The sequence below is a fragment of the Plectropomus leopardus genome, chromosome 19 (assembly GCF_026936395.1).
Source record: "Plectropomus leopardus strain MGB_pleo_1.0 chromosome 19, ASM2693639v1, whole genome shotgun sequence".
Lineage (NCBI taxonomy): Eukaryota > Metazoa > Chordata > Actinopteri > Perciformes > Serranidae > Plectropomus > Plectropomus leopardus.
In genome coordinates, this window is record NC_142194.1 from 14857701 (window position 1) to 14885064 (window position 27364).

Here is a 27364-nt window from a genome sequence, read left to right on the forward strand (position 1 = left end):
AACAGGGTAAATCTCATGTTTATTTCTGCAGCAGCACGGAAACATATCATCAAAATAAACCTACATGAACACACAAGACTCCAAACAGAAGATGCTTAATGTCAGTGGTGCTTAGAAGGAAGTGTAGTCACAGCAGGGATCCTGCAGTGGAGTCAAAGAAACATGTCTTCAAAGTACTCATCAAACTCCTCCTCCCTAGAAAGATACAACAAACAAAATCAGAGAAATGTTAGTTCCTTTCATGCATGGTGTTGACACTCACTGTTAAATGCTTTGTATTGATGGCCCCTGACTAACTAGAAGTGTTAGTGCTACCCCTTTTAAAAATGTTATTTACATTACAGTCAAGATCTAGGCAATATGAAAGGATGTGAAGTGCCAACATTGGAAAGGAATACAAACAATAAATAGTGGAGACTAGCAAAAAAAGGACAATTTAAATAAAATACCCCAGAATGGCACCAGAATTACCCTTTATTGTTGGCTTCACTGAATGTGATGAATATGTGATGCTTCTGTTGTACCTCTATTTCTGAGTTACAATAATATGTTCTTGAAAAAACCTTTTCAGTAATGTCTCTCTGAAAGTAAAATGTCAGGAAAAGCATGACAAAAGCAGGTTAAAGGTTTAGCGCATTGCTAACAGTTCAGAGAAGCTTTGTTCAGGGTATCTAAGTGGTCTACATGCTGTGCTATATAGATCAGTAACCTATGTAGGCTAAGTGCTAAAGACTGTCTGATGGTTTTACAGCAGCTTAAGAGAGGAGATTTAATATGAACATTTCCTGTTAACCTCACCTTGACTTTTCCTCAACAGCAGGAGCGGGTCCACGCCAGTGGTCGGCTTCTGATTGGCCCTCTGGTTCATCACCAGCTTCAGAGTCTGGTTGGAGGGTTTAAGAGAGATGTCTGTCACACTTCGAGGAAGGGAAAACTGGGTCAAGTAATAACCCTTGTTCAACAGTTTTAATGTCAGGGTCTTCACTTTAAGGAATTCCTATGACTGGCTCAGTTTTTTAAGTTCAGGGGGACCATGGACCGATAAATAAATACTGAGAATCATCACATTTTGAAAGAGTGTTTCTATTTTAACAAAAATATCAAAAATAGCACTTTCTGCATAGTACCCTTAGAACTATACATAACCCGTATCTGCCAATGTGCCCTTAGAACCGTACGTAACCCATACCTGGCCTAATACCTTTAGAACCATACATAATCTGTACCCGGCATAGAACCCTTAGCACCGTACCTAACCCCTGCCCCGCATATTATCCTTGGAACCGTACATAACCTGTACCTGGCATAGTACCCTTAGAACCATACATAATCCGTATAGACATATACCTTATCCCTACAATCTTTTTAGTGTTTCCACCGCAAAGAGTACTTTTTAATGTTGGCAGGGTTGTTACTGGGTAGAAATAGAAATTTTCACAATAGAAATGCAAAAATAACATATATGAATACTAGGAGTTGTAGATTAAAAACCAGATCACATTGTGCGAATGATAGGTTAGCTTTCTCAGCACAGTATTATGTCAGCATAACACAGAGTTCCCCTCATTTTCCAGGAGACAAAATGCTTCCATAACCTTTAAGTCCTAAACCCTCCCTGAACACATCACTTACAAATTACACAATATCCCAAGATTCCTATATTTAATCAGGTTCAGCCTTTAAATACGTCTTCAAATACGCCCAACTGAGACAAAGAAAAAAAGATTAAGTGTGTTTATGCATGGATTCCAAACCATGTCAAACTAAATGACATAACCCCTAACAAAGTTTGCTTTTGTAAACACCACCACCACCACCCGCCCACCTATCCATCCATCCAGAACCAGGAATAAACACAACAGGGACACGGGGGCAAAGACATACTTCATTTCACGCTGCTCACAGCGAAGGGCAAAATGACAAGGAAAAAAGCTGAGAAAAAAGTTGACAGGAATGGAGAGACAGACAAATTAGAAAAAGCAGACCTGCTGTCGGTCTAATACTATCAACTACAGGACTAATGGACGTGTTTCCAGGAAGGGCTGTCAGGGTGTTTTCACCCCAGTTTGGAGGAGTGTCCAAGCCTGGAGGCCTAGGGGAGTAGATCGACCATCCAATGTGTGTGTTTTAAAAATAGGGGAGGTACTTGTTGGACGTGTGTGTGTGTGTGTGTGTGTGTAGGAGTTATGAAGGCTACCTTTGTCCGAGTCCTGTGACTCCTCCGAGCTGCTGGAAGAGGTGGAGCGATCTGTAGAGAAACGGAGAGAGTTACAAAATAAAATATGTTTTAGTCAACAGGGAGTTGTTATAAAATAGTAATGTCAAACATAAGAGAAAAATGGCCAATTCCAAGAATAAAACATGAACAAGGCTACTCCCATCCAATGAGATCACTACTGTAATTAATGGGACAGTTTATCTGGCTGGAAGAGGAGTCGTACCTCTGTGTCTCTTGTGTTTGTGCTTCTTTGAATGTGAAGATGATCTCTTCCTTGTTGTCTTCTTCTTCTTCGTCTTCTTTTTCTTCTGTGGTGGCTCCTGGTTCTCCTCCGATACTCTTTTCGTCTTTGCTTTCACCTCTTTCCTCCTACAAACAGAATCACACTTTGAACAAACTGTATTCAGAATATAAAGCAGCCAATTATCGCACTTTTTGCAAGGCAACTGAAAATCCTTCAGGACCAAAGGCACTTTGGCGCATGAATGAATCTTGGCTAGAGCTTTAAAACTGACGAAGGCTGTCTATACATTTTGTTATGTAGCCTGCTGGAACGCTCAAAGGGACTTTTAAAATCCTAAGCAACTGTGAAAATCTTTGGCATCACATCACATCTAATGCAAGGTGTTTGCAGATTAAAGTAATCTTTCCATCCATAACCACCCAAACTACATCAAGCACGTTCACTCCAAAAAAAAGTGATGTATGATTAGGACACTGACTGGTCAGACAGGAGACATAAATCGTAGTTTGAATCCTAAGCCTCTGCAGGCTACAAAATGTGTGCTGACTGTCCGTGGTGACCTGCTCTACTTCTGGCAGACCAATGCACCATTTCTACAAACTTTAAAATCAGTCATCATCACAGACAAAAAGACCTACAACTTTAATGTGAAAATGTCTCAAAGGTGAGAAGTACTTACTTGTGGTGGTAATTGAGCTTGAAAGAGCATTCAGGGCACAGTCCTAGAATAGACACAACATGGCATCATCATTACCAATTCAAATATGATAATGATTATGGAAATTGTTTAATTTCATTATCATTTATTATTATTACAGCAATTATGAGGGTGCTGTGAGAGTGATTCTCATCCTTCTTACACTTGCTCTTGCTTTTTTATAAAGTTAAATATAATAGAGATGAATTTGGTAAATTTGGTAAAATGTATGTATTTAGTTTGTTCTTAGACTGGACAGTGACATGCAAATTAATGTGTGTAAACAGACATTTTACTCAAGAAACCTGTTTTATAGTTTATGTTGCTACTGAATGTAAATTCTGTAACCAATGTATGTAAATTGAAAAATGCTGTTCTTCTAGATGGTCTGCATGCATGCATGTAGACCTCCTCCATGACATTATTTTGGTAAATTACTTGTATATAAGCTAAAGAGAAGAGGACCTGAGTACAGAACCCTGTGGAACTCCTATTTTACATTGTCAGAAAAAGATGCTTTATCACTGTAACATTAAAATAATGCTATCACATTTAAAACTTTGTAGAATTTATATGCATAGGTGATTTAAGAAATGTATTTATTAATTCCCATTTATTTCTATTCATTAATCCAGTGCCACATTATCCCCATCTATTACATTTCTCCAATGTGCCTTACTAAGTTTGCCAGGAGAGAAAGGAGCGGCGCATGTTCTGTTTGGACAGTATTTTCATTACTGTCACAACAGGTGAAACTGTCATAACATTGGACTTGGAATTATTACAAATTGGAAGACATTCATATTTGATGAGGAGAAAAATGTCTGGATGTGACCTGTTGCACCAGCTTGTTAAAAGAGCCTGTCATTTCCTGCTTGACTGGGTTCACCATGACTGGTGGGTTCTCCAATTAGTGTAATTATACTAACAGGATTTTCTGCAGTATGATACCTGAAGGAGGATTATTATGAGCCAGGTCTTAGACCGGAATCCCTCCACACATACACACATACACACACACACACACACACACACACACACACCTTTGTGTGTTTTAGCTTACTGAGTTTGACCAATGCATTCTTCTTCTCGCCGTGCTCCACGTAGGCAAAGTTTACCTCCCAGCTTTTTAGGCCTTCCTGCTTCTCGCAACGTTTATTTCCACACTGAAACTGACCTGGAAGACCAGAGAGCACGTGCTGAATGCATATATGCATATTATAGAATCACATTTACATTCTTGTGACAGTTTAGCCATCTGTCTCTTGTCTATAGCAATTAACGATGTACACAAGAAAAAACATTTCTCATTCGTTGACAATTAATTAGCTAGAGGTCTAAGTTAAAACAAGATTCTGAACCCTGACAGCAAGTGTACCAACATTAAAGTCTGCAATAGTGGTGTCAAAGTATCGATTTTAAATTTTGATTATGAATATTTAAAATGGTTTCAATACTAAGTGTCGATACACCAGTACCAGCTAAAAACAAATGTTATTTTTTTCCCCCTATTGTCCAAAATAAATAAATACATTTTAATATTTGATTTTAATTTTTTATTGTATCAAAGTTGGAAATTCTGGTACTGTGATAACATAAGTGTGTAAATAACTACTATGTAAAACACAAAAAGGGAGAAAGAAAAAAAAACACAACAGAATTTTTGCAAGTAGAGAAGAACACTATATGAGAAAAATGATTTTTTTTTATTTTAGGATTGAGAGATGCAGACTGTAAATCTCCAAAGGCTTCAGATTCTGTCAGGCAACCTCCAAACCCTGCTGCTCTCCTTCGACCCCCCTCCGTTTATCCTGACACCCCTTCCCCCTTATCCACCCGCTCCTTCTCATCTCCCTTTCTTCACCTCGCCTCATCCCCTCAGGCCTCCCTCCAGCCGCTGCACAGCCTGCCTATTATCCCTAGAGGAGCTTAAGGTGGCATTGATCTGGTCTCCGGGGTTCCCTCAGATTGTAACAGAGGGAGCGAGTGCGTCATAGTAGTCCATTCTAGGCACAGGGACAAGAAATGCTCCTGACTCTGTGAGATGAAGGAATACCTTCGCTGACCTGTCTAAGATCAAGACTCTGTAAACATTAAGGTGAAGTGACGCTGGCCATCACTGGCTTTGGGCCACTAAAGCCATAAGGCAGACTTTCTTCTCACATGCCGTATTAGATTAGGGATCTGTGACGTCAGCTAAAAAAGACACTCCTGGCTCCAGTCCTGGGTTGTGATGTGGTTTACTGGGGTTAAAGAGCAGGGCCTGTTATTATAGTTCAATTTAGTAAAAGAAAATTAGAAAAAAATGTGAGTTAATAGTTCAAATTAATTAGGGACAGTCAACATAATAGCGCTGCTCTTAAGCGGAGTATTGAGCTGTTCATACATATATTATTCTGGTCTAAAAGACACCATATAGCTAACATTGTAATTCATTAAGATTTAATTATCATTCTTTGATACCCAATGATCCTTTAAATCATTGTATTTCAAACTCTGTATCTGCTTACCAGGAGTATTCTACAGTAAATAACATGAACTCACACAGTTTTCAGTGCAGGGTGTTAATTTTCTTACTGGAAATTAAATTTACTGTGTCCATCCTGAGGGGGACATGAACATCATCACCAAACATCTCGACCAAAATTTAGGGTAATGCATCCAATATGTCCATGTTTTGGAAATATTTGACTCAAAACAGAAGTAGCAACCCCAAGGTGGGGCCATGTCCCCCTAGACACAATTGCTAGCCCCCTTGTCGAAAATAATTGAAGGTCAATATTACTGTCTGTATTTGGTGTGCTCGTTTTTTTGAGCATACAAAGGTAGTGGTATCTTGTGAAACTAGACAATCCAAGTCACCACTGGTACAAACCATGTTTGCATAACTTGTCAGGAAGGGAGCTTAATAACATTCCAAATTTAGGCTAAATTTTGTTGAGAAAAAAACGAGCATGGGCAATTTTAAAGGAGTCCCTTGAACTCTCACCCCATGATATCAGATTGAAAATGGGTTCTGTGGTTACCCACAAGTCTCCCCTAAACTTGAGAAGACCAGTAAATGTTTTGTTCCTAACAATCACTGTACTCCTTCAAATTAAAGCTGTATATATTTTTTTCAGTAAACAGCAGCTTTGTGTAGGTATATGTTCACCAACCAACATTAAAAATGTCTTAAAATGTAAAAAGCTCTTGGTAAATAGAAACTGCAAATCTCCTTCAATCTCCTAAATCCTTCAAGACCAGTCCTTTCTGACACTGTATGGGTGTGACTTGGACCAGGGCCATCTTCTCTGTGCCAACGTGACGCCACAAGTGGTGACCAGTGCCCGCAGACCTGAGAAAATCCTTTCTTCACCATCATCGGTGACGTCAATCACAATCACACTGGACTTCAAACGTGACATCCTACTCTCTCCATTACGCATACAAAAAAAATCAATTAAATACGTCCTCTGTGTATAACAGTATAGCAGCTTTTATCTGTAAAGAAAGGAGGTAAAAGCCTGTGCTTGTACACAAAATCTAGCGCCCTTGAACAAGGCACTTAATCCCCTTGCTGCTGCAGAGAAGCAGCTCAGTGTCGAATATAAAAGAATGAGATATATTCGAAGGTTACGAGGTGAAGAGTGTGAATGTGTCTGACCCTCAAGCTACTGAAAACCACAACCCTGACAGAGTGGAGTCAATAGAAATGTGTTTCTAGGCAACTTCTTTGTCGAAATAAATGTCAAAAACTGAATATAATCAAGGTCAGGAAACTATTCTTCACTTATTTTTGATAGTTTTCAGCCCCTGGTCCCAAATTTTCTCTCATGAAAGCTAATAAGCATAACTTTTACTGGTGCTGTACTCAGATGGCAGAAAATAGTGCCACACAGAGCATCACTGCGTTACAAAATGAGCATTAAGAGCTCCTGCATCGGTCTCTGTTAGAGGATCTCCACTGTGTTTTGTTGACGAGAATTGGGAATCCTCACACATCAGGTAAGCCTCACGTGCTCCATGTAAATAGCTGGCACCAGGTCAGCTGAGTAAACTCATTAAGAAAGGAAACTACTGTCCTCCTACGTCAATGGTTACTAATGCCACCAGATGGCTGCATGATTAACATTCACTGGATAAAGTCGGAGGGCAGCGACCTAAGCCGAAGCTCTCTCACTTTTTTACCTCTCGAGTAAACTCAAAAAGTTCAGAAAGAACACAATATTATGAAACTAGGTCTGTTTTTTTGTTTTTGTTTTTTTTTTATATATATAAAATACAATTTAACCTGCTTAATGAAGTTCACTGGGTATTCTGAGAAAGCTGTTGCTATTAAAGCAAACATGTCAAGTTGACTGCAGACACCTGTGGTTGTGGATATATATCTGCTTCATGAGTAGGGGTGCGAGGATACATCAATATATCAATTGAGATCATTGATCCATATCATCCTCTTTCATTTCTTTGTTTTCAGAGAAACTACGAGTCAACAGACAGTGCACATCATATGTAAACAAATGCCGTACTGAGGAAACAGGAAGTACCTGCTGGGCTGCTTCTCTGACTTCTTGCTAATGTTAGCTTAGTTGCTAGAAAGCTAAGCTAATTTCTGCAATGTAAAATGCCATAGGCTTATGCTACTAACATTAGCATGTTGTATATGTGGGGGAAATGTGACCTACAAAAGACAGTTGTTTTGTCTATGATCCTTGATAGTTATTGTTGAGTTTTATACTTCAGTGAAATGATCTTGTTGTTAATTTGCGTTTTGAGGATGTTGGGATAAGTGTGTCTTCAAGTCAGACAGCCCTGAAGTTTTATGGAAAAAGATTATGGTTTGAATTAAAATGAAAACATTTTTTTTCAGAAAGCTTTTTCAAACAGAATGAACCTGTTTTAATTATTTCCAATTATGTATATGTTTTTATCTTGTCTGTCCAAAAGCAAAGACGGGGTGGCAGCTTCTTCTGTAACTGACTGTGTTAAATTAGCAGATAATATTGGCCCATATCGATTGCAGGCCCCTAAATCGAATCAAATCAAAATTGGATCATGGTAGACTTTGTAATATCGGCGAATATTATTTTGTTTTCCAAAGTAGAGTAATATTGTAGTGTGATGAAACCAGTGATTTACACCCCTATTCATGAGACCACTTAACTAGGATAAAACGCCTTATTAAGCTTTTTGAAACCTGAGCAAATCTAAACGTCACACATTAACACAAACATTGTGGTATTTTAAAGTGTTAGTTAAGTTAACTTACAGTATCACACAAACCAACTACCTATCGGGGTCAAATTATTATTTTTGTCAATGGAGTCTGGCTTTGAAGAGAACATAGACAAATTTCACTTGCAGTTCAGTTTTAAAAAATTTTAGCAAAAATGCATGTGTTTGGAAAGTATTGATCATTCGATTGGATGAATGAGACTTAGATTATACTGCACAAGCTGTGTTGAAGTTGAAAACAGGTGTTTTGCTGTTTTAAACGCAGACCCCTCTGACTCCAATGGTTTTTGGATTCTTTTCAAAAATTTAACACAACACTAGATGAGTAACTGATATTCAGATGATCATTTGAGGAAATGTGAGGAAAGTATTCTTTTGAAGTGCAGACTGATTGACTGGTATGTCAGAAAGCTGCACTCATGTGCAATAGTAACTGCGCTTGTGTAGTCAGTGTTGTTTTGTAGTCAACTCTTGATGCTGAACACCCACTCCCCCCGGCCCCTGTTCGGGGTCGACCACCTTTAATAAATTCTCAGCCTGTGGGAAACACCGAACAATCTGCACTCACTGCCCCCAGGCAGATTTTTCATATATGCACAAAGTAACTGGCATCCCACAGACTTTTTTTTTTCCAACCACACAGTCCCACCTCTGACTCTGGATCAGATTCAGCCTATTTATGATTGCCTTTCCTATTAATACGCAGTTTAGACTGCTGAGCTTAAGTTCAACCCCCTTTTTGTATTTTGCAACTCTTATTTACTCAGCAGCATCATGTTAACTAAGTAGACTAAAGCGCATAACATACTACTGACATGTTTTATTCTGTGTGTTTCGAAAGAACTGCAATTCACTGATCTCCCCCTCTGGAGTCTATTGAGTAATACTCATATTTCTTCATTTTAAAGTTCAACACCCTATACACGCTCATGGATAAACACATAAAAACATAAAAACAGGGACACTGGCAGGCTCTATTATTAAACTGGGTGATTCTGAAAGCTTTGTGGGCTATGGGCTAATGAGCTATCTGTTCTAACACTTAGATTACACTCAGTTATTTCTCTAAGGCTGATTTATTTTGTCTGGCACAACAGAGCCCAGCAGGATATCCTCACAAAATACAAATCCTGGAGCCCAGGCCAGGCTAAAGCAACCATTTCAAGCAAGTGAGATGATCTCACATTGAAATTGGGCTATCACTTTCATATTATTTAAAACAGGAAATAAAGGGAAATTGCCAGCATGTAATAGGAGATGACAATATTCAAACTGAATAATTTGTTAGTAGACTAAATTCTGTACATGGACATGATGTCCAAGGATCAGACAGGCAAACATAAGAAAACTCAAAAGAAAGTTGAAAATATGCAAAAATGTGGCTCAAACTATATAAAAAAAAACAACATGGGAAATTAAATGAAATCTAAGCTCACAAAAGACATAAGTTCTAAAAACTATAATGCCACCGTTCAGGCTTTAAGTTGCCTCACAAAGAGGTGGTCCAAATTTCCTGCAGTGTCAGCGAGCATGTGGTGGCAGGCACGTTAAAAACATTTTTAAAAGACAGGAAAGTTACATAAGCCCAATCATAGTCCATTTATCTTTGACAGGGGGCCCATCAGAACTACGCTTGGCCTCAGCTACCTTTGGCCTTTGACCTCCTCTTGACAGCAAGACTAAAGCTCAGAAGGGAAACCCGCAGAATAACATGTGCATGCTTTTCAGTGTATCTGTTTCGACGTAAAAGACTGTGAAGACTTTTGAATACAAAGTGTGCTCATTCAATGAGGAATTTCTTTCATCACAAAAATATGCCTCACATATTGACATTTTATTTGAAGCAAAAAATATATTTGGCATATTAGTTACATCATAGTCTTACGCGTTGATGCATAATGTAAGCATAAGAAACAGGGCTACACCAGATAGGTCAAAGCTTCATTCATAATGTTGATATTTAAATTCTGAATCAACGTTAGAATGTTGCATAGCTTTTTATTTATTTTTCATTTATTAAAATTATTGTTTATTATTTATTTATTCATTTAGTCTTAACTTGGCATTTCTGTACACTTGCAAACAAAGATTAGGCTACACTAATGTTAGTTGTCTATTATTACTATGGTAAAAGAAAACACATGTATTAAGCCAAACAGCACCGTAAATTACATTTATATAACACCTATGACAAAAAAAATCTACTTTAGTTCTACCACTATAATATTTAGATGAGTAATAATTATTAAAGATAATAAAAAGATAAATAATTTAATTGGATTATCATAAAATATGATGACAAACAACCAAAACTTTGTTCAAAAAAACTCAATTTGAAGCTCTGAATGTAAATAAATAAAGATGTTTGGTACAGCCCTAATTAGAAAGAAATGATATTGACTATGGTTACATGACTCAAAGGTACCATGTGAGTTATTGACCACTAACTGTAGTGTGAAGCAATATTTTTAGGGGGGCTTTGTTAGGGATTTACAGAGGGCTGCTCCTGAAAGTCGAAGATTCAAACAGTCAGAAACCCCTTACTTGACTTAGTTAGTCAGTGTACTTCTGGGGCTGTTTCAGTCCCTAGATTTAGCTTTAGAGTGAGCACTCTGCAAAACAGACAGCTGCAGACCGGGACGAGTCTGAGTGAGACAGAGGTAGCTGCTTTGAGGAAGAGAGGCTTTGCCTGGTCAGGCAACCCTCCGTAATGCTAACTTCTGCCTTCTGCTTAGAAGTTGGAAATTTACAGCTCACAGACATCTAATGTGATGCGATCTCTAATTCTGTTTGATATCTAGTGTCAATAAAAAATGTTGTTACATATTTCCAATCTGTCATTGCCGCAGTTGGCTAGTTAACTATAATATCTAAATATTGCTGTCACACTCAACGTCCTGGCCTCTTCAAACTCTCAAAGTCTATATGTAAATAGAGAAACAGTTGAATATTTGTATTGAACATCCAAATCCGATTCGACTGACATAATTCTGAGGCGGGTACAGCGCTGGAATAAGAATATGCAGAAAAGCAGGATTTACAGATGTTCTATGAGGAAGAAAATACATCTAATCTGTTTGTTTGACCTCAATAATATGCATAATGTGTTTTGGTGAGGCACACTGATTTTTAAACATAACTTTTGTTTGCTTACAAAAAAGCTCCACCAGGCACCTTCAAGGTCTGCTCATGGGTGCTCTGAATGGAGGATGAGCAACAAGTAAGAGTGAATCTCATGCTTCAAGAATGTCCTGATGGTGCAGGATAACATGTGATCCTTCTCTGATGTAGTTGATTCTAAGACATAATCTTTCCTTCATCTTTTAAAGAAAAAAAAACATTTTGGTCTCTAAAAGAAGAACGAAGGAAACCTTTCAGTACTTCCTTCCCATATCACACGGAGGCCATGAAAAGAAAGGTCAGTGCTCTTCATAATCCACCTGATTGGGTGAAGAGTAGACGGCATTACCTAATACTCACACGACACGAAGAGTACAGACGGTAGGAAATGATAAGTGGATGATTTCCGAAAAGGTGTCAGAGGCAGAGCAGAGGTTCATCACCCCTTCATACAGTCATGCAGTATCAGTTTAACTGAAAAAATGTCTTGTTTAATTCATCTGCAAGCAGAAGTCTGGCCATCTGACAAGCACTAAACCTGAGCCATGACCAACAACGTGTAATCCAGGTGGCACTAGTTGAACAATAAATCTTTCTTAGCGACGTCTCATGCAAATTTTGCATTCAAGTCCCCATGTTAGTCATTTCTTCCACCTCTCACTTGCAACTCTTCCAAGGACATCTGAGGACGCTGGGTCCATCCTACAGGATTAGATTAGTATAGATTTCACTAGACTGTCCCGTGCTCTAAATAGTGCCTAAGAAGTATTGCTGTTGGGATCATTAATATAAACAAATCAAGACATGACAGTTTAAGTGAAGCACCTCTGACCTAATCTAATCCCACTTCCTGTCAAGTATTGCTTCAGGGGGTGAACTGTCAGAGACCAGGATTACACTGTCTTAATCTGGAACAATATATTGGCTTAGTCAGCTTTCTCAGACATACTGTGTATGTTTTTTAAGGCTGCATCGATGTCAACAGAAGCAAATTATCCAAACGTAAAATGTGTGTGAGTATCAAAGCGAAGCAATGAGCGACTGTGGGGGCAGGTTTACTCTTGCAGGGTTGCTGATATTGTCCCTCCGGGTATAAATATCTGTCACTGTCACACGAAAGAGCGACAGACAGAGAGGTGTTGTACTAATCCTGAACAATTAATCATCAAAGCGCTGCCAAACTGTCGAAGCAGATTCCGCCACAAGTGCACACTTAAAATTAGGTTTCTCTCTGGGTGTGAGGTGTAAACAGAAAACCAAAATGTTAAGTATGGCAGGATGATTTGTTTGAATCATCAGAAGAACTGATGACTGAATGGTGCAAATAGTCCCCTAAACATAAAGGAAACTCCAGTGAAATTAAATATATTTTAATGATTTTGAGGCTATTTTGGCAATCCCAGTACTCAAAGTAAAATAAACATATCTGTATGTATGTGCAGAGATGGGTGTGAAGAAGTGCTCGCTGCCTGTGATGCACTGCTGTGTAAACTGCTCTGTAAATCTCTGTCGCCATCTAGTGGAGAAGGTTGTGAACCGTTATGTGGATGTGTTCCTAGGGGAAACCTTAGACGTGTCCCAAATTCACTCTGCCTGCTAATTATATACAAAATGCATTACATGTAGTTCATAAAAGTATACTGTTTAAGCAGTTGGCATACAAAAACAAAATATTCTTACCAGTTTTATACTAAGAGGAAATAACACAATACTATTCCAATATGAATACACTGTGCACTAAAAACCTGCTTAATATTATTTAAACTGTTTTTTATTTGATAATTTTATGTGAACTGAATAGATAGATTGAGGTACAAGAGTGTGCAGAGATCTAAAGAGATACAAACAATAAGTGTAAATGATAAATGGTAAAAAGGTAAAACCAATAACAATGAACGGAAAACAACTAATGCTCGACAATATGCAAAAAAGAATAATATTGCTTTTATTTTATTATTGTGATTGCGATATGAGTCGCAATTTTTGTAGGAATGCAATTAGTTTTTGCATTTATTTTAACTGAAAAAAATATAAAAACTGTGATGATGTGAATTCTGCATGGTCTGTCGTACATCAATGTTTGGATTATGATTTGTAGGGCCAAGGGATATCTCTAGCACCACAGCGTTTCATTTATAACCATATGTTGTGTGACACATTTGACCTTTATCAAACAATAATACAAAAACATTTTTAGAAAGCGTATGAACTAGAATAAATTAGAATAATGTTGGGTTGTCACATACCTTTGCCAGAGACAACTTCATTTTCAGTCCGCCAACGAAATCCAAACTGTTGGGCACAAATTTAAAGAGACAAACACACAGCATGAATCACTCTTTCTCTTACTAGTTAATCTTACATCAAGCTTTATGATCTTAATAGAAGAAATCCTATAATAACTCAGTATTATCACAATTCAACAGAATTTGTTTCTTTGGAAGAATTTGGTGGGTGTTAAGTCTGAATGTACTCCATCAAAAATAACGCTTATCTTCGTGTTAGTATTGTGAAGAAATATTTCTGTCACGCTTTCATGTGAAACGACACATTTACATCTCACTCTAAATGTAATTTGGGGTGTTTGTATACAGTATCTCCGGTAGCTGAAAAGGAAACATCAATGATACAGTCATTAGTATTTTTGCCCATGCCTTCACATCAGCTCTCATAGCACCCTTTCTGTGATTCATCTTCACGCTGTCACACCTCATTTACACAACACAACTGATCAAAATTCAACTAAACTTGTGGGAATGATCAAACCCACCACTGCATTTGCGATCATTAACAAATATGAATAATTTGTAAGGAAATCTGGATTTAAGTAACAAGTTTTGAGTCGACTGGACTGATGGTGTCAGTTTTAATTTTAACTACAGTGTTTCTAATAATCATAAGTCAAATGGGGTGGTTTGTATTCTATCTGTATGCTATCTGTGGGAGATTTTTCAACATCACAGCAGCAGCACTTGAAAGATATTTGAGCACAGCATCATTAAACCAAACAGAGCAGCTATGGAGCCATAAGCTCACTGCCCTTGGGTTTAACATATTGTCAGTTTTAAAGCCTGGCCTCAAACCAGAATGGCCCATTGGACACTAGAGACGGAGCACAGTGCCAGAACTCATCACGCCCCGAACATTTATTTAAACTGGACCAGTGCTGGTGGAGATTAGTGTCTGAGTTATGAAATTTTAACCTTTGCTCATGGCACTGCCACAGGGACAATTAGTGTCATTTTGGAGCACAGCACAAAAAAACGGATCATTTTGCCAAGTCCTGGCAGCGGTGTCTGGGATGGCTGAGGTGCCATTGTATTATTTTCTTTCTCTATACTCTGTGGGTGTGGTAACTTATGTTTCACTTTAGCCTTTTTCTGTGCTGCTGCTGCTTCTGCTGCAACCACATTTACCCTGGGGGATTAATAAAACCAAACTTAATTCCAAAAACAGGTGCAAGAACATGATTTTATTTTGTGTCCAGAGGTGCTTTTCCATTTACTTAACACTGTGTATCTTAATTAACAGCAGCCTCCTCATGAAGCACGTAACATACGTATATGATCATTAATATTCTGTCAACCTCATTACAGCACAGCACAGAAACACAAAACACTGCAAAATCCTTTTCTTCCTTGTCTGAAACTGGCTTCTTATTTCAGCATTGTATTGGTTTGACAAATTAAAAAATGTTGTGCTACTGTATTCAGAATTATAGAATTGTTGCTAATTAATATATTTGTGGTACACGTTTTAAATGTAATTTAATTTAATTTTTTTAATTTACTTTTTAATCTTTGGGCTTTGGGGAAGGTGTCAAGTATTTTCAAGTAAAAAGGCTCACGTCAAAGTTAAGTCACGAGTCATTGGTATTTAAGTCCATGTTGAGTTGCAAGTCTCTTTAAAAGTTATAAAGTTGAGTCTAAAATCATCAAATGTGTGACTCGAGTCCGTCTCATGTGACCTGAGTCCAGACCTCTGGTACCTAATATTTCTGTATTTCTGTTTTAACTAGATAAAATATCAATCGATAAGTAATTCCATCCCTCATCCTACCTTGTTTTCCTTGTATCTGCTGAGGTCGGCTATGCAGTACTCTTTAAACAGCTTGTCATAATACTTCTTGGCAAGTTCTTTTTCCCTGGAACAGAATGGCAAGATAAACTCATCTGAAACAGAGCAATAATCAAAAGCACTCTGAATATCAGAGCAGCTCGTATGAGTTGTTGACTCTGGATGATCACCATGTCATGTCCTCCTCGTCCTCGTCCCTCCAGAGGAAGCGATGATTCTCACGCAGCACATCCAGATCCGTTTTGTCTTTGGCTCTGAGGGAGAGAAAAGATTCAATGAGGAGGTTTATTGCTACTGTAATTAAAAATGTTACTGGATGAACACAATGCATAAGCCATGGTCTGTTATGGTGAAGATATTCGGATTCATTTTAGCCTGCAGTGACAGCATGATGACTGATTGTCAAGCGTGACCGTGAGACACAATACTTACGCAGAGCGTCTGAAGTCAGCCATCTGTCCTCCATAATAAAGAATGTAGTCGCCGACGAACTTCTTGTGCCGCTCAAACTGGAGACATCTGCTTAAGGTCAGTGTCTCTTTGAATGTTACCTTTTGCACACTGAACAGCAAAAAAGAAATTCCTACATTTTAAACTAAGCACCTGGACCAACACTAAATTAGCATATTGACATTGAAATTCTAATGCAGATTTACTGTTACAGATTTTTTTAAATTTACAGTAAGGTGTAAACATTTAAACAAAGTATTCTTTATGCAACCAGCCACGGGTATCACCCACACCCAGGCATAAAGTCATTTAATTAAAAATTATAAAAGGATACAGCATTCATTGAAATCAGGTGGGCTCTTCTGTTTCTGGCTTCCTCTCTGAAAAACAAATTAATTTAGTTATCTAAAAGAAAACGAAAAAAGTCGTGAGTGTAAATAACTGTATTGTGTACAGAGAAAAGGCAGAACAGTTGATTAATCTCTGGATTAACAAAGTATAAATGAGCCTTTGATGAGGTTTACCAAAGTAATTTAAATCTTTTGAATATAGATCAAAAGTGGGAACAATCGCAGAAAACTTTTATAACACAAAAAGCTATGGTCCCATTTGGTTTTATTAAAAGCATAAATTCACAAAACACACCTATTTTTTCTGGATGACAATGTAAGGAAATTACGGAGATTAATTTAGCTTTGGCAGTAATGAAAATTACAATTGGATATTTCTCTAATTCTAGTTGTCATCTATACTGTGCAGACAAATTTCAAATACAGTTTCAATTTGATTGAAAGATTTCATTTTAATATTTGTAAAATGCATATTATCAGAACTGATAATGATAATAGTACTGAATTGTAATGTGAACAGGTAAAATTATTTACACTCTTTGCTTTTTCACATTTTTTATGTTGAAGCCTCATGCTAAAATGATTTAAATTCAGTTTTGCCCTCCTTATTCTGCACTTAATGCCCCACAATTGGGGTGAAAACAGGATGTTAAAAATTTGTGCAAATTGCTTTAAAGGGAAAACTGAAATATGGCAGCCCTTGTTGCTGTGGCACTTGAATTTAGCTCAGGGGTGTATCATTACTCTTGAACTTCCATTGGAGGCCACCTGTAGTCAATTCAACTGATTGCACATGGAAAGGACACACCTTTCTATATAAGGACTCACAGCTGACAGTAAAAACCAAGCCATGAAGTTGAAGGAGCTGCTGCTCAGATACATGATTGTGTTGAAGCAAAGATCTTGAGAAGGCTTCAAAACAAGTTTGCAGCATTGAAAGTTCCCAAGAGCACAGTGGCTTCCTCTCATTCTTAAATGGAGGAAGTTTGGGACAAGCAGGATTCTTTGTAGAGCTGCACCCCTGAACAAACTGAAAAGGGCCTTGGCCAGAGAGGTGAAAGCATGGTGGTGACAGCCTCATGCTGTGGGCATGTGTTTCACTGCATGGACTGGAGGCCCAGTCAGGGTTGGGATAAAGCTGAACTGGGCAAAGTATACAGAGATCCTTCATGAAAACCTGGTCCAAAGAACTCAGGACCTCAGACTGGGTTGAAAGTTCACCTTCCAACAAGTAAGTGACACCAAGCAACACCGCTAAGACAATGCAAGAGTGATTTGGGAATAACAGTATGAATTTCCTTGACTGGACCCCATGGATGGTCTCAATCCAACCTGACAGAGCTTGAGAAGACCAGCAAATAAGTTCAGCCCAAATTCAGCTGCGCAAAGCTTGTAGCATAAAGTATATATGCAATAACTGCTGCCAAAGGTGCTTCAGTGAGACTTAAGGGTCTGAATACTAATGTCAATGTGATAGTTAATAATAAATTTGCAAAAATTTCTAAAATTCTGTTTTTGCTTCATCATTGTGGGGCACGGATTGTAGGTTGATGTGGGAGGAATATAAGTTTAAATTATTTTAACAAAGTTGCGACACAACAAAATGTGAGTAAAGCCACTTCTTTATTTCTCAATGCATCATATTTTAAGGCAATTGCACAATACCTGTCCACTTCATTAGAGTGTAAACTCTGGTGAGCTTTCTGGGAGTGCCGACTTTTCTGGAAAGGCTTTTGTAAGATTTCCTCCTCACGTTTCCTGAAAAAAGTAAATGGGTAAAGAAAGCTTGTGTTATTAGGCGAAGTTGTCTGACCCACATCAGCATAATTGAAAAAAACAAAAGCTACTGTCAAAAAGAGGCTAAAAGATCAGTTCATGCAAAAGTAGCAAAGCGAGTTCAGAAGTATGAAATCACGTGATTATATTTGTAAAATGTAAACAGCTTAACTTTTGTTTGAATGTCAGATTGTAAGCTTAAAGAATTATATAGAAAGGTATTCACCAAAGTATTAATAAAAACACCCATCTGTGTTTAATCTAATTTTGTCAATACAGTCAAATAAGCAAAAAGTTATCTGTAATCTAGGTGCTTTTTTGAAGAACATCCTTCCTTTATTTAAGTAAAATTAGTTGTACTTTAGCATCACTGTGTGCCATTGTTCTGTTGTTTTGGTATGTGATATTTGTTATCCATACCATGTGATATAGTCTTGAGCTAAATAAATAAATGAAATAAAAATAAAGATGGTAAAGTAAGCACTTTTGTTTATTCAATATATAGGATACTAGGTTTTGAATAGAATAGAAACACTTCATAAATCATGTGAGGGAAATTGTTTCATTACAGCAGCAAATAAGAGAGCAGCAACTGAATAAAATATTCGTTTAAAAGGAAGGCACTTAACATAGAATTGAATAAAATGAAATAACAATAATAAAGATATGAACAGAAAACAAACAACAACAATATTAAAAAGAGCAACAAAAAAAAAAAAAAAACACTTTAGCATTTGGTCAGCTCAGACACACAACCCCATGAATTTAGGGAGCTTAAATGAGCCTGTGAGAGTCTACAGTCTTTAATCTTACCGTTTAAGCCCTTTCTCTGAGGACTCTCCCTGCCCATCATCATCACTGAAGTCGGAGTCATAGCCACCACCTCCGTGCACCTGAGGAAACACAAATGTTTTCCGTTTTAAGACGCTATAAAGAACTTCCGTAAGCTGCTTTTTGTGATTTGTAACGTTAATTAAATCTTTGTAATTCTGCCTCTGTAAAATCATTAGACAGGCTTCATTCATTTGGTTTAGCATTAGTCACTGTAATAAATTAATGTGTGGTACAATGTTGCTTTATACTATGTATTAGTGTAACGAGTAAAGCCGTCAGGAATTGAGATTACTCTTGTAAGAGAGTAACAGAGTAGTGATAACCCTGCAGGCGACGAGCTTATTGATCTTTAGGCTAATGTTTCATGCTAACACAGGAGCAAACACACGAAACAATACGCGTTCATCGTAAATGTGTTTACATGAGAAAGAAACGGACTCGCGGCTTTAAAATGTACAATAACGTTACCTTTACAAGACTTTCCATGACTTTGTTTACTCCAGGGTCTGGCTTTGTGAATGTTTACAAAATGTGTGTCGCCATGTAATGGCGTCGCACGGCAAGTCGCGCGGTGTGATGACGTAACGCCTAACTTCATGAATTATTCTGAGAATCTGCTGAGAAAAGATGAAAATAAGCCGCTCCGGATCCTCACACATGAATATTAATGCAGGGGGTCGTCGGGGACACTTAGTGATTTTAAAATAAGATGCTGAAAACGGAATGCATTCCATCTTTATGCGTAAAAAAGATAAGCATTTGGTTTTAATTCTTCCTTTGTAACTAATTCTAACTAATTGTGCTTTCTGTAAAATACTATTAATCTCACACCGGGGAAATCCACACGTTATAGCAAGCTTAAGAGTCAGAAACAGGGGGATGGGGGTGGGGGGCGTTATCTAAGTGCAAAAAAAGGGATACAATATTACCCCCCAAAAAAGATACAAATTAGATGAAATTAAAATAAAAATTAATATAGCTATCCATTTTTCATTCCAACTTTTTAAAAAAATATTTACTGGAGGGCAAGCCATCATCACAAAACATGGTTCAGGTAATAAAATTAATAACCTATTAGGAGAAAAACAGGAACGGAAGAGTACATCATCAGACACTCACTTTATTCTTGGAACAAATTACACTAATAATTGATCATATCGCTCATTTCCGCTGAGGGAAAAAAAGAGGAGGGCTGTAGGCATTTGAATTGTAGATGGAAAATAAAGAGGTTATTGTGCTTTTTGTTTCTGTATAATTGAGCACTTGGGTTATTAGGGGTGGTAGGGTGAAAGTTCACCCCAGTCTGGGAATAGAAGTCCAGTGTTTAATGACTTCTCCACAGGCCACTGTATTCAACAAAGGACTCAGTGTGGAATATAAGGAGGGGAGGAAGTGGGAGACAAATGCTATATCATCATTTGATTTAGAAAAGCAGAAATATTTATGAAATTCAGCTGTTATGGCATGTATGTTAGTCTACAGCCTACAACATTTATCATAAATTCATTTTCTGGGTGGTAAGATTTTGGAGGAATAAAAAAGAATAGTAATTGTGATTAATGTTATGTCACGATTTCTTATGCCACAATACAGAATTTATATGTCATGTTTATTTTTAACTAAACTGTATGAGCTCATCTTCCTTTCACAGTTAATGCCATTATTATGCCAAAGCAGGGAAGAAAAGATGCAGCATGTGAATGAGTGAGGCAGGTGCATTTGCACAGAGCCATGAATAGCCGCTTCCCATTAACCATGCACGGCTCTGAAGCGCGCATAAATAATAGCTGGCAGTGCTGATAAAAAAGCGCACCTTGGGGCCTCTGCCCCCTCCTCCTCCTCCTCCTCCTCCATCTCTCTCTTTCTTCCTTCTCTTTCTCTCTCTCTCTTTCTCTCACGGGAATTTACGCTTTTATTTGTTTTTCCTTTCACGGCTGCAGCATTGAGTCTACAAGAAATAACTTATTTGTAAGCAGCAGATGATTATGAATCATTTTAGCGGCGTTTTTCTTTAAGATTACTTGGGATAGTCCCTTTTCAGGACAAAAAAAAATCTGAGACTGCTCTCTGTTCTCATGTCCTGTCTGTCCCGCATTTGTAATCCTGCGCCTTGCAGAACGAATCCGCTGGACTGGTGCCTTCCTATTGAGACGCAAGAAGCATAGACACAAGCCTGCATCTGAGCACAACAGCCTCTAGCATCAAAACAAACAAGACGGAAACCTATTTAAAACAGCAGAAACATTGTTGTATTTGAGGGTTAAATTGTGGAGAATTTTGCCGAGAAGTTGCATGTGCAGGAGTGATAGTCCTCGACCGGGACAGAAGGAATGGGACACCCGGGCAGAGCAGTGAGAGGATGGAAAGGATGGACGCTCCTGGTTTGGGTCGCCGCTGTCAGCTTGGTGTTAACAGACGGACGGAGAGTGAGACAACCCAGATGTCCCGTTGGATGCACCTGCACCAAAGACAATGCCCTGTGTGAGAATGTCCGATCCGTGCCTCACACTTTCCCATCCGACGTCGTTTCACTGTAAGTGCACAGACTCAAGTGATTTTATTGTTTGAAAAGCTTGTGAAAACACTCTGCCTCTGTCATATTTATTATCCTGTCAGATAAATCCCCCCTCCGTATGTGTTCTCCATCCATTCAGATCTTTTGTCAAGTCTGGATTTAATGAAATCACAAGCGGAAGCTTTGTTCACACGCCTGCCCTGCAACTGCTGTGAGTAACTATTTATCTATCTATTTGTCTATTTGTCTATCTGCGTGTCTGTCTGTTTGTTTATCTGTCTATCTGTCTGTCTGTGGCAGAAGTAATAATCTATTTGTTTTATCATATTTATTTATCGATGCTGTGGCTTTTTTTTCTGTGGCTATTGCATGATTTTACATATTGTATTAAATTGTTTTTAGGGTTGCACGATATTTGATTTTTGTTGATATCCAATATGCCAATATTTTCTGACTTATTTTGGCTGAATGCTGATGCTGTAACATGCATATTATTAACAACTTTTATCATGGTTGCCCACCGTAGGCAGATGCAGACAATACAAAGTTGTTCAATATGCACACATTCATTGGGCGAAACAGGAAAACTACTTTAACTTATAGGTTACGTGTGAAACATGCCATATTTTTTCGTAATGTAACAATGTAAACAAATTCCTCCCACTTCAACAGGCTTGGATGATGCTCTCCCTGAGACAATCCTGGCAATAGTCAAAACCTAGGCAATTTTGACCTATCAAAATTAAATAAAGTCCCATAACCAAAGTGTCACCTTATTGGCCTGAAATGGCCATTTCAGATCAATGCCGGTATTTCAGTTTCTGCCGATCAATTGTGTGACGATATTATTGTGCATCCCTTTCATTTTTAATCCTGTGCTTGATTGTATTTGCATGCCTTGAGTTTGAAAGTGCATGGTGCTTGTTTTGATGTGTTTTCATCCTGCCAACAATGCCAAAATTTGTGTAACGGGGGTGTAAGTGTTTAGAATCCTTTTAATTAGAAAGATCTTTAACCCCTACATCCCAGTTACATATCAGTCTATTTATTTTCAGTGTGTTACAGACTCAAACAATGAGACTAAAGCTCCCCAGAGGACTTGCGAAGATGCACATTTAAAGGGGCATTCTCTGTAATGGTGTCAGGATTATGCAATACACCACATGGCTACAGCCAGTAACAGAAGGAGTTGGAGAGAGATGAGCTGTGTATGTGTTTGCTTGGCAAATGTAGTGAGGCAGATATGAATGATGGATATGTTCTCTTTTTTTCCAAAGACAGCACTTAAAAACAGGAAAAATCATAATTGCACACATAACTATGGAGTTTATCTCACAATTCCTTTGACATATGACATCCATTGTTATACATCCTGGCAGGACTAGACTCTATCAGGTAATTTGTTGTTGCAAAAATCCACAAATTAACAGCAAGGTCAGGCTTAACTGTGCTCTCTAATCACACTTGTTTCAGTTTATTGCACATAACAGCGGGCTGTCACCGGGCATCATTTTGTCTCTGCAAAACATTTGTCTTGGCATCACTTCTTCCATATGCTCGGATGACACTTAATCAGTCTGGATGTGCATGAAGGCTTTTGACCAGGAATTTAACTTGGGAAGACGAATGAGTGGCATCGCCCCCTCTGTCATTATTTACTGCCAAGATGATCTGGAGTATCCTAACCTCCATTAGAGTGCTACTTAATCAATAGGGCTTCTCTGTGGCCAACATCGGGGGTGTAGGCCACAGAGGTTGCTGAGCGTGCAGTGAGAAATAAAGTTTTATTACAAAATGAGATTTGCAGCATCTTGGATTCATAAGGCGTCTTTTTTAAAAGGATATTTCAGAATTAAAGTGTTAAATTGAAATGTTTTATTTACAGTGAAACCATATGAGTTCTCAAAACAAGATTTAGATGCAATGAGGAGCGAAATATATTCCTGTTGGACTCTATTATTACATTACTGGTTTAAAGGGTGACTCAGTCATGTGGGAGGAGGCATCTATTCCTCTCTTTCATTCATTTCATGAAAACCATGTAGGAGTGATCTGCCATTTCTCTTTTATTCATTTCATTCATTCTTTAACCACATGCTGTGGGCAGAAATGCTGAATGAGTCTGTTGTTTGTTACATTAACTGTATCCTTCTCTCTGTTTTGGATTTCGAATTACTGATGTAATCCCTATATGACTAAATGAGTTTAAAGAGTCAGTTCATCCCAAAGTCAAAAATATATATTTTTACTCTCACCCCTAGTGCTATTTATCAGTCTAGATTGTTTTGGTGTTAGTTGCTGTGTGTTTGGGATGTTGGCCGTAAAGATGCCTTCTCACAAATATGATTGAACTAGATGGCACTCGGCTTGTGGTGCCCAAAGCGCCAAAATAAAAATACATTTGAAAAACTCTGGTTACTCGAGAAAATCCACAGATGTTGTTGTGAGTAGCTTCATGTAGTGTTTTCTTTCTACCAAACTACACCCACCAGTCGTATCACTGAGCAGAAGGAAGTTTGCGTTACTTATGGATGAGGGGCTTGTTGTGCTTGTGACAGCCCGAGATTTAAACATTGATGGCGTCCTCCTTGACTGAGCTGTAACATAAGCTAGCTCAAGCTAGCAGTGGATGCACATTTCTTTTTGTGTGGTGAACCGGTTGGTGGGTGTAGTTGTAGAAAGAAAATAATTCTGACATGAAACTGCTCACAACAAGGTCTGCGGAATATATTTAGTAACCAGGTCATGATTTCTTGAAAGAAACATTGCTGTTGAGTTTTTCAAATGCTTTTTTCCTCCCATATATTTTAGGAAAAGGCAGACATTTCTACAGCCAAAATCTTCAACACTCAACAACTTACAACGAAACAATCTAGTTTGATAAATAGCACTAGTGGCAAGAGGAAATATATGTATTTTTTATTCTCAGGTGAACTGTCCCTTTAACGATTTCAGGTTTTATTATAGTATCAAACAGTAACCCCACATCTTAACATTTTTTGCAAGATCAACCCAGTCCACCTTTGAGTTATGTAACATGTTACGAAACATGAAAGAAAGAGGGATTTTTAACACTCTAGGAACTTTATTTTAATCCAGGATTGTGCCTTTTTCTTTTTGTTCACAGATTGTTCACAGCAAATTCATTTGACCTGATTGATGAGGATGCATTCCTGGGTTTACCACACCTTGAATATCTGTAAGTATTTATGTTAAATCCATAAATGGTTGATATACAATGTGTGTAGTGAAGTCATAAAATACATAAACTGTTCCCAAGTTGCATACTTTTTGTATTGTACTACGTAACTGTGAGAACAGTTCAGTGTCCATTAACACCACACTCAGACATCCAGCAATAATGGCATCCATGGTTGTATTTTAAAGCCCCCACACAGGTGTTTTCACTTACATTGCCTGATTGAGAGGACAACTTACATCATTATTTTTATTATTCAAAAAGTTTGCAGACATCATGTTATACCCGGCCTGATTGAAAACACCTGTTTGGTTTTGAAGGGCCTTTAAAGTGTAATTCATTCTGACATTTTTCTTGGTAGGATGCTCTGTTAGTATAAACTGTAATATGAAATTAGGACAGAACTCAGGCTTTCTAGCCTGACATCACCAGACCAAATTGCAAATGCAAGTTATATTACCCCGTCAATGAAACATGAGCTCGCACAGTCATCTGGTTCCAGGTTTTCTACTCATCCCTCTGTAACTGCTGTTAGCCACTGTGACATGCAAACATTTAAAGGATTTCAGTTTTTGGTGTCACTTTATATTTGTTATTTGTGTGGAATTACGTGTGAAGTGTCAATCCTAATCTATCCAAATCCTAATGAAATACTTCTCATTCCCAGATTTATTGAAAATAACAAAATTGCATCGATATCCCCATTTGCTTTCCGGGGCCTGAAAGCACTGATACATCTGTAAGTATTTTGGTTCTGTGATGGCCAACTTCAGTTCTCTTTTCCTTCTCTTCTTCTAACACTTCCTTCATCCTTTATTCCTGCCCAAGAGAACTTTCTGCCTTTCTGCATCTGTACATCTTTCCTTCCTCTCCACTTTTTATAATTTATTACTTTATCTAATCATTAACAATCTGCGCAGCCGCTTTCATATTCTCTGTTTAAGTCATTTTTCTGTAGGAGAGGTAATGGGATATTAGTATTCATGCTATTCCAACATAAACTGTGCATCAATGTCCTGTTTCGCTCTCTGTATCACTTTGTCACTGTCTGAAATGCAAATGTAAGCAGAAGCGCTGCTGCCAGTGGAGATGTCCAAGGTGACCAGCTGAAGGTGTCAGCTGGATCAGGTTTCTGGAGGGCAGATCTGGATGTCACATCGCCTTAGGCATTAAAAAGAAGAATGATTTTGTGACTTGAAACCTAAGGACATTGGCTTTATTTCTTTTTAAAACATGGGTAAAATGCAGTGAGTAACTTTAGAGGCAATGACCCAAAAATTTGCAAAAGGTACCAGAAAATTACCTAGAAATAAGAAAGCAAAGTTAAAATAAAGTTGTTGTTTTTTTTAAGAAAAGAACAAGGAATTCACTTAAAAATATTTTTGTACATTTTTCTCCAGCATTTTTTTTAAAGTTTCCAAATCTACCAATTTCTTGTAATTTGCAGAACATTTTTCTTTTTTTCCCCATGTTTTCAAACGCAATCAAGCCAATTTGCTCAGTGTCCAAAGGGTTTATTGGCATATAGCTTCACTATTGTTCACTAATGTGACATGTCAGCAGTGCTGCTGTATCTTCTGTCGACTGCTGTGGAGTGTATTGTGAGTTAAGTAAGTAATGCATAGTATGTAGTAGTATTAATAGTAGTTAATGGTATTTAGGAAAGATGTGATAAAATATAATCACTTGTTTATTGGAGTGTTGTTCAAAAATATTAATAGTCAACAACAGGTTTTAAACAGTTTTTTGTAAACACTATTCTATATCTGAACTGCAAAGCTTGTCAAAACTAAAGATAGGGGAGAACATGGGAGACCTGTAGGTCAACACTTAATTATAACTGTACTGGAACCTCACACCATGTGACCTTTCATCTCTCTCTAAAGTCTCTGACAGGCCGTTCCTAAAACATTTTGAGTTTATGCAGCTGAGTGCAGCCAAATGTGTGCTTGCTCCTCATTATGCAGTGGACATGGATTAAATATGACAGTTTTAACAGAAAAGAAGCATGTTTTAATATGCAATCATTATTGTTAGTCACAACATAAATGGCGTTCTTTGAGATTAAAAAAGAAACATAAACTGGGGCAGATCCAAAGTAAAAAAGGGAAATAAATATCAGTTTCCCACCATTTTTGCTTCTACAATTTCACACATTAAAATTCAAGCAAACACATCCATCAGATTGTCCTCTGCCTGATAAGGCTCTGCATTCATTTATGCCATGAGCACTGATGGATATTATTGACAGTGATTTGTCTGATAGAAGCTGACACAGAGAATGTAACCATTGAGATCAGAGGAAATATTGCCTTGACGACTGATGCAAGACATCCCATTAATAAGGGTGTAGAAAGCAGCGGCCTCCTGCTGCACTGTTTCAGACTTACAGCTGATATCCTAACTAATGACAGAATTTCTTTTGCAGCTAGAGATAAGCTGATATCGGTGTTCTATACCGAGACTGGTAATATTTAAGTGATGAAGGCATAGTTGGACATTTGGTGAAATCCCCCTTATTTGTTTTCCTGGGCCAGAGTTAGATAATAAGATAAATTCTACTGTCTGTCAGTTCAATAAGAAGCTACAGCCTTACATACCCATAACATTAAATACTAAATATTATGAGATGGCTTGACGTTAATACATATTATAATGCAACACAGG

At 37.9% G+C, this 27364-nt stretch overlaps 2 protein-coding genes across 3 annotated transcripts in view; one reads left to right on the forward strand and one right to left on the reverse strand.

Annotated features, from left to right (window-relative positions):
* Positions 1–19545, reverse strand: fra10ac1 (FRA10A associated CGG repeat 1). The gene is made up of 14 exons (XM_042508240.2): positions 19452–19545; positions 18963–19042; positions 18039–18131; positions 16358–16403; positions 16006–16082; positions 15744–15827; positions 15556–15640; positions 13743–13788; positions 4223–4336; positions 3142–3184; positions 2442–2587; positions 2198–2248; positions 799–883; positions 1–195 (listed from the first exon to the last, which is right to left on the reverse strand). The coding sequence occupies exons 1-14, from the start codon at positions 19467–19469 to the stop codon at positions 153–155; spliced, it is 1011 nt and encodes a 336-aa protein (XP_042364174.2). The 5' UTR covers positions 19470–19545; the 3' UTR covers positions 1–152.
* Positions 17230–27364, forward strand: part of lgi1b (leucine-rich, glioma inactivated 1b) — a 19534-nt gene continuing 9399 nt past the window's right edge. Inside the window, exons 1-5 of one of the 2 annotated variants that reach the window (XM_042508239.2) lie at positions 17230–17604; positions 21100–21516; positions 21638–21709; positions 24626–24697; positions 25365–25436. In XM_042508239.2, the coding sequence (XP_042364173.1) occupies positions 21314–21516; positions 21638–21709; positions 24626–24697; positions 25365–25436 (419 nt within the window). In that variant the 5' untranslated portion in view covers positions 17230–17604; positions 21100–21313. Of the gene's footprint in view, positions 17605–20867; positions 21517–21637; positions 21710–24625; positions 24698–25364; positions 25437–27364 lie in introns of those variants that run through there. The other variant, XM_042508238.2, reaches the window with a different exon arrangement.

What these genes read in the sequence shown, in the direction of transcription:
- fra10ac1 (XM_042508240.2), bottom strand. An exon ending in GACGAGGAGGACATGACATG is followed by an intron (nt 15,641 to 15,743) that starts GTGATCATCCAG and finishes ATTCTGTTCCAG; the next exon opens with GGAAAAAGAACTTGCCAAGA. An exon ending in GCTGTTGAGGAAAAGTCAAG is followed by an intron (nt 196 to 798) that starts GTGAGGTTAACA and finishes GTATCTTTCTAG; the next exon opens with GGAGGAGGAGTTTGATGAGT.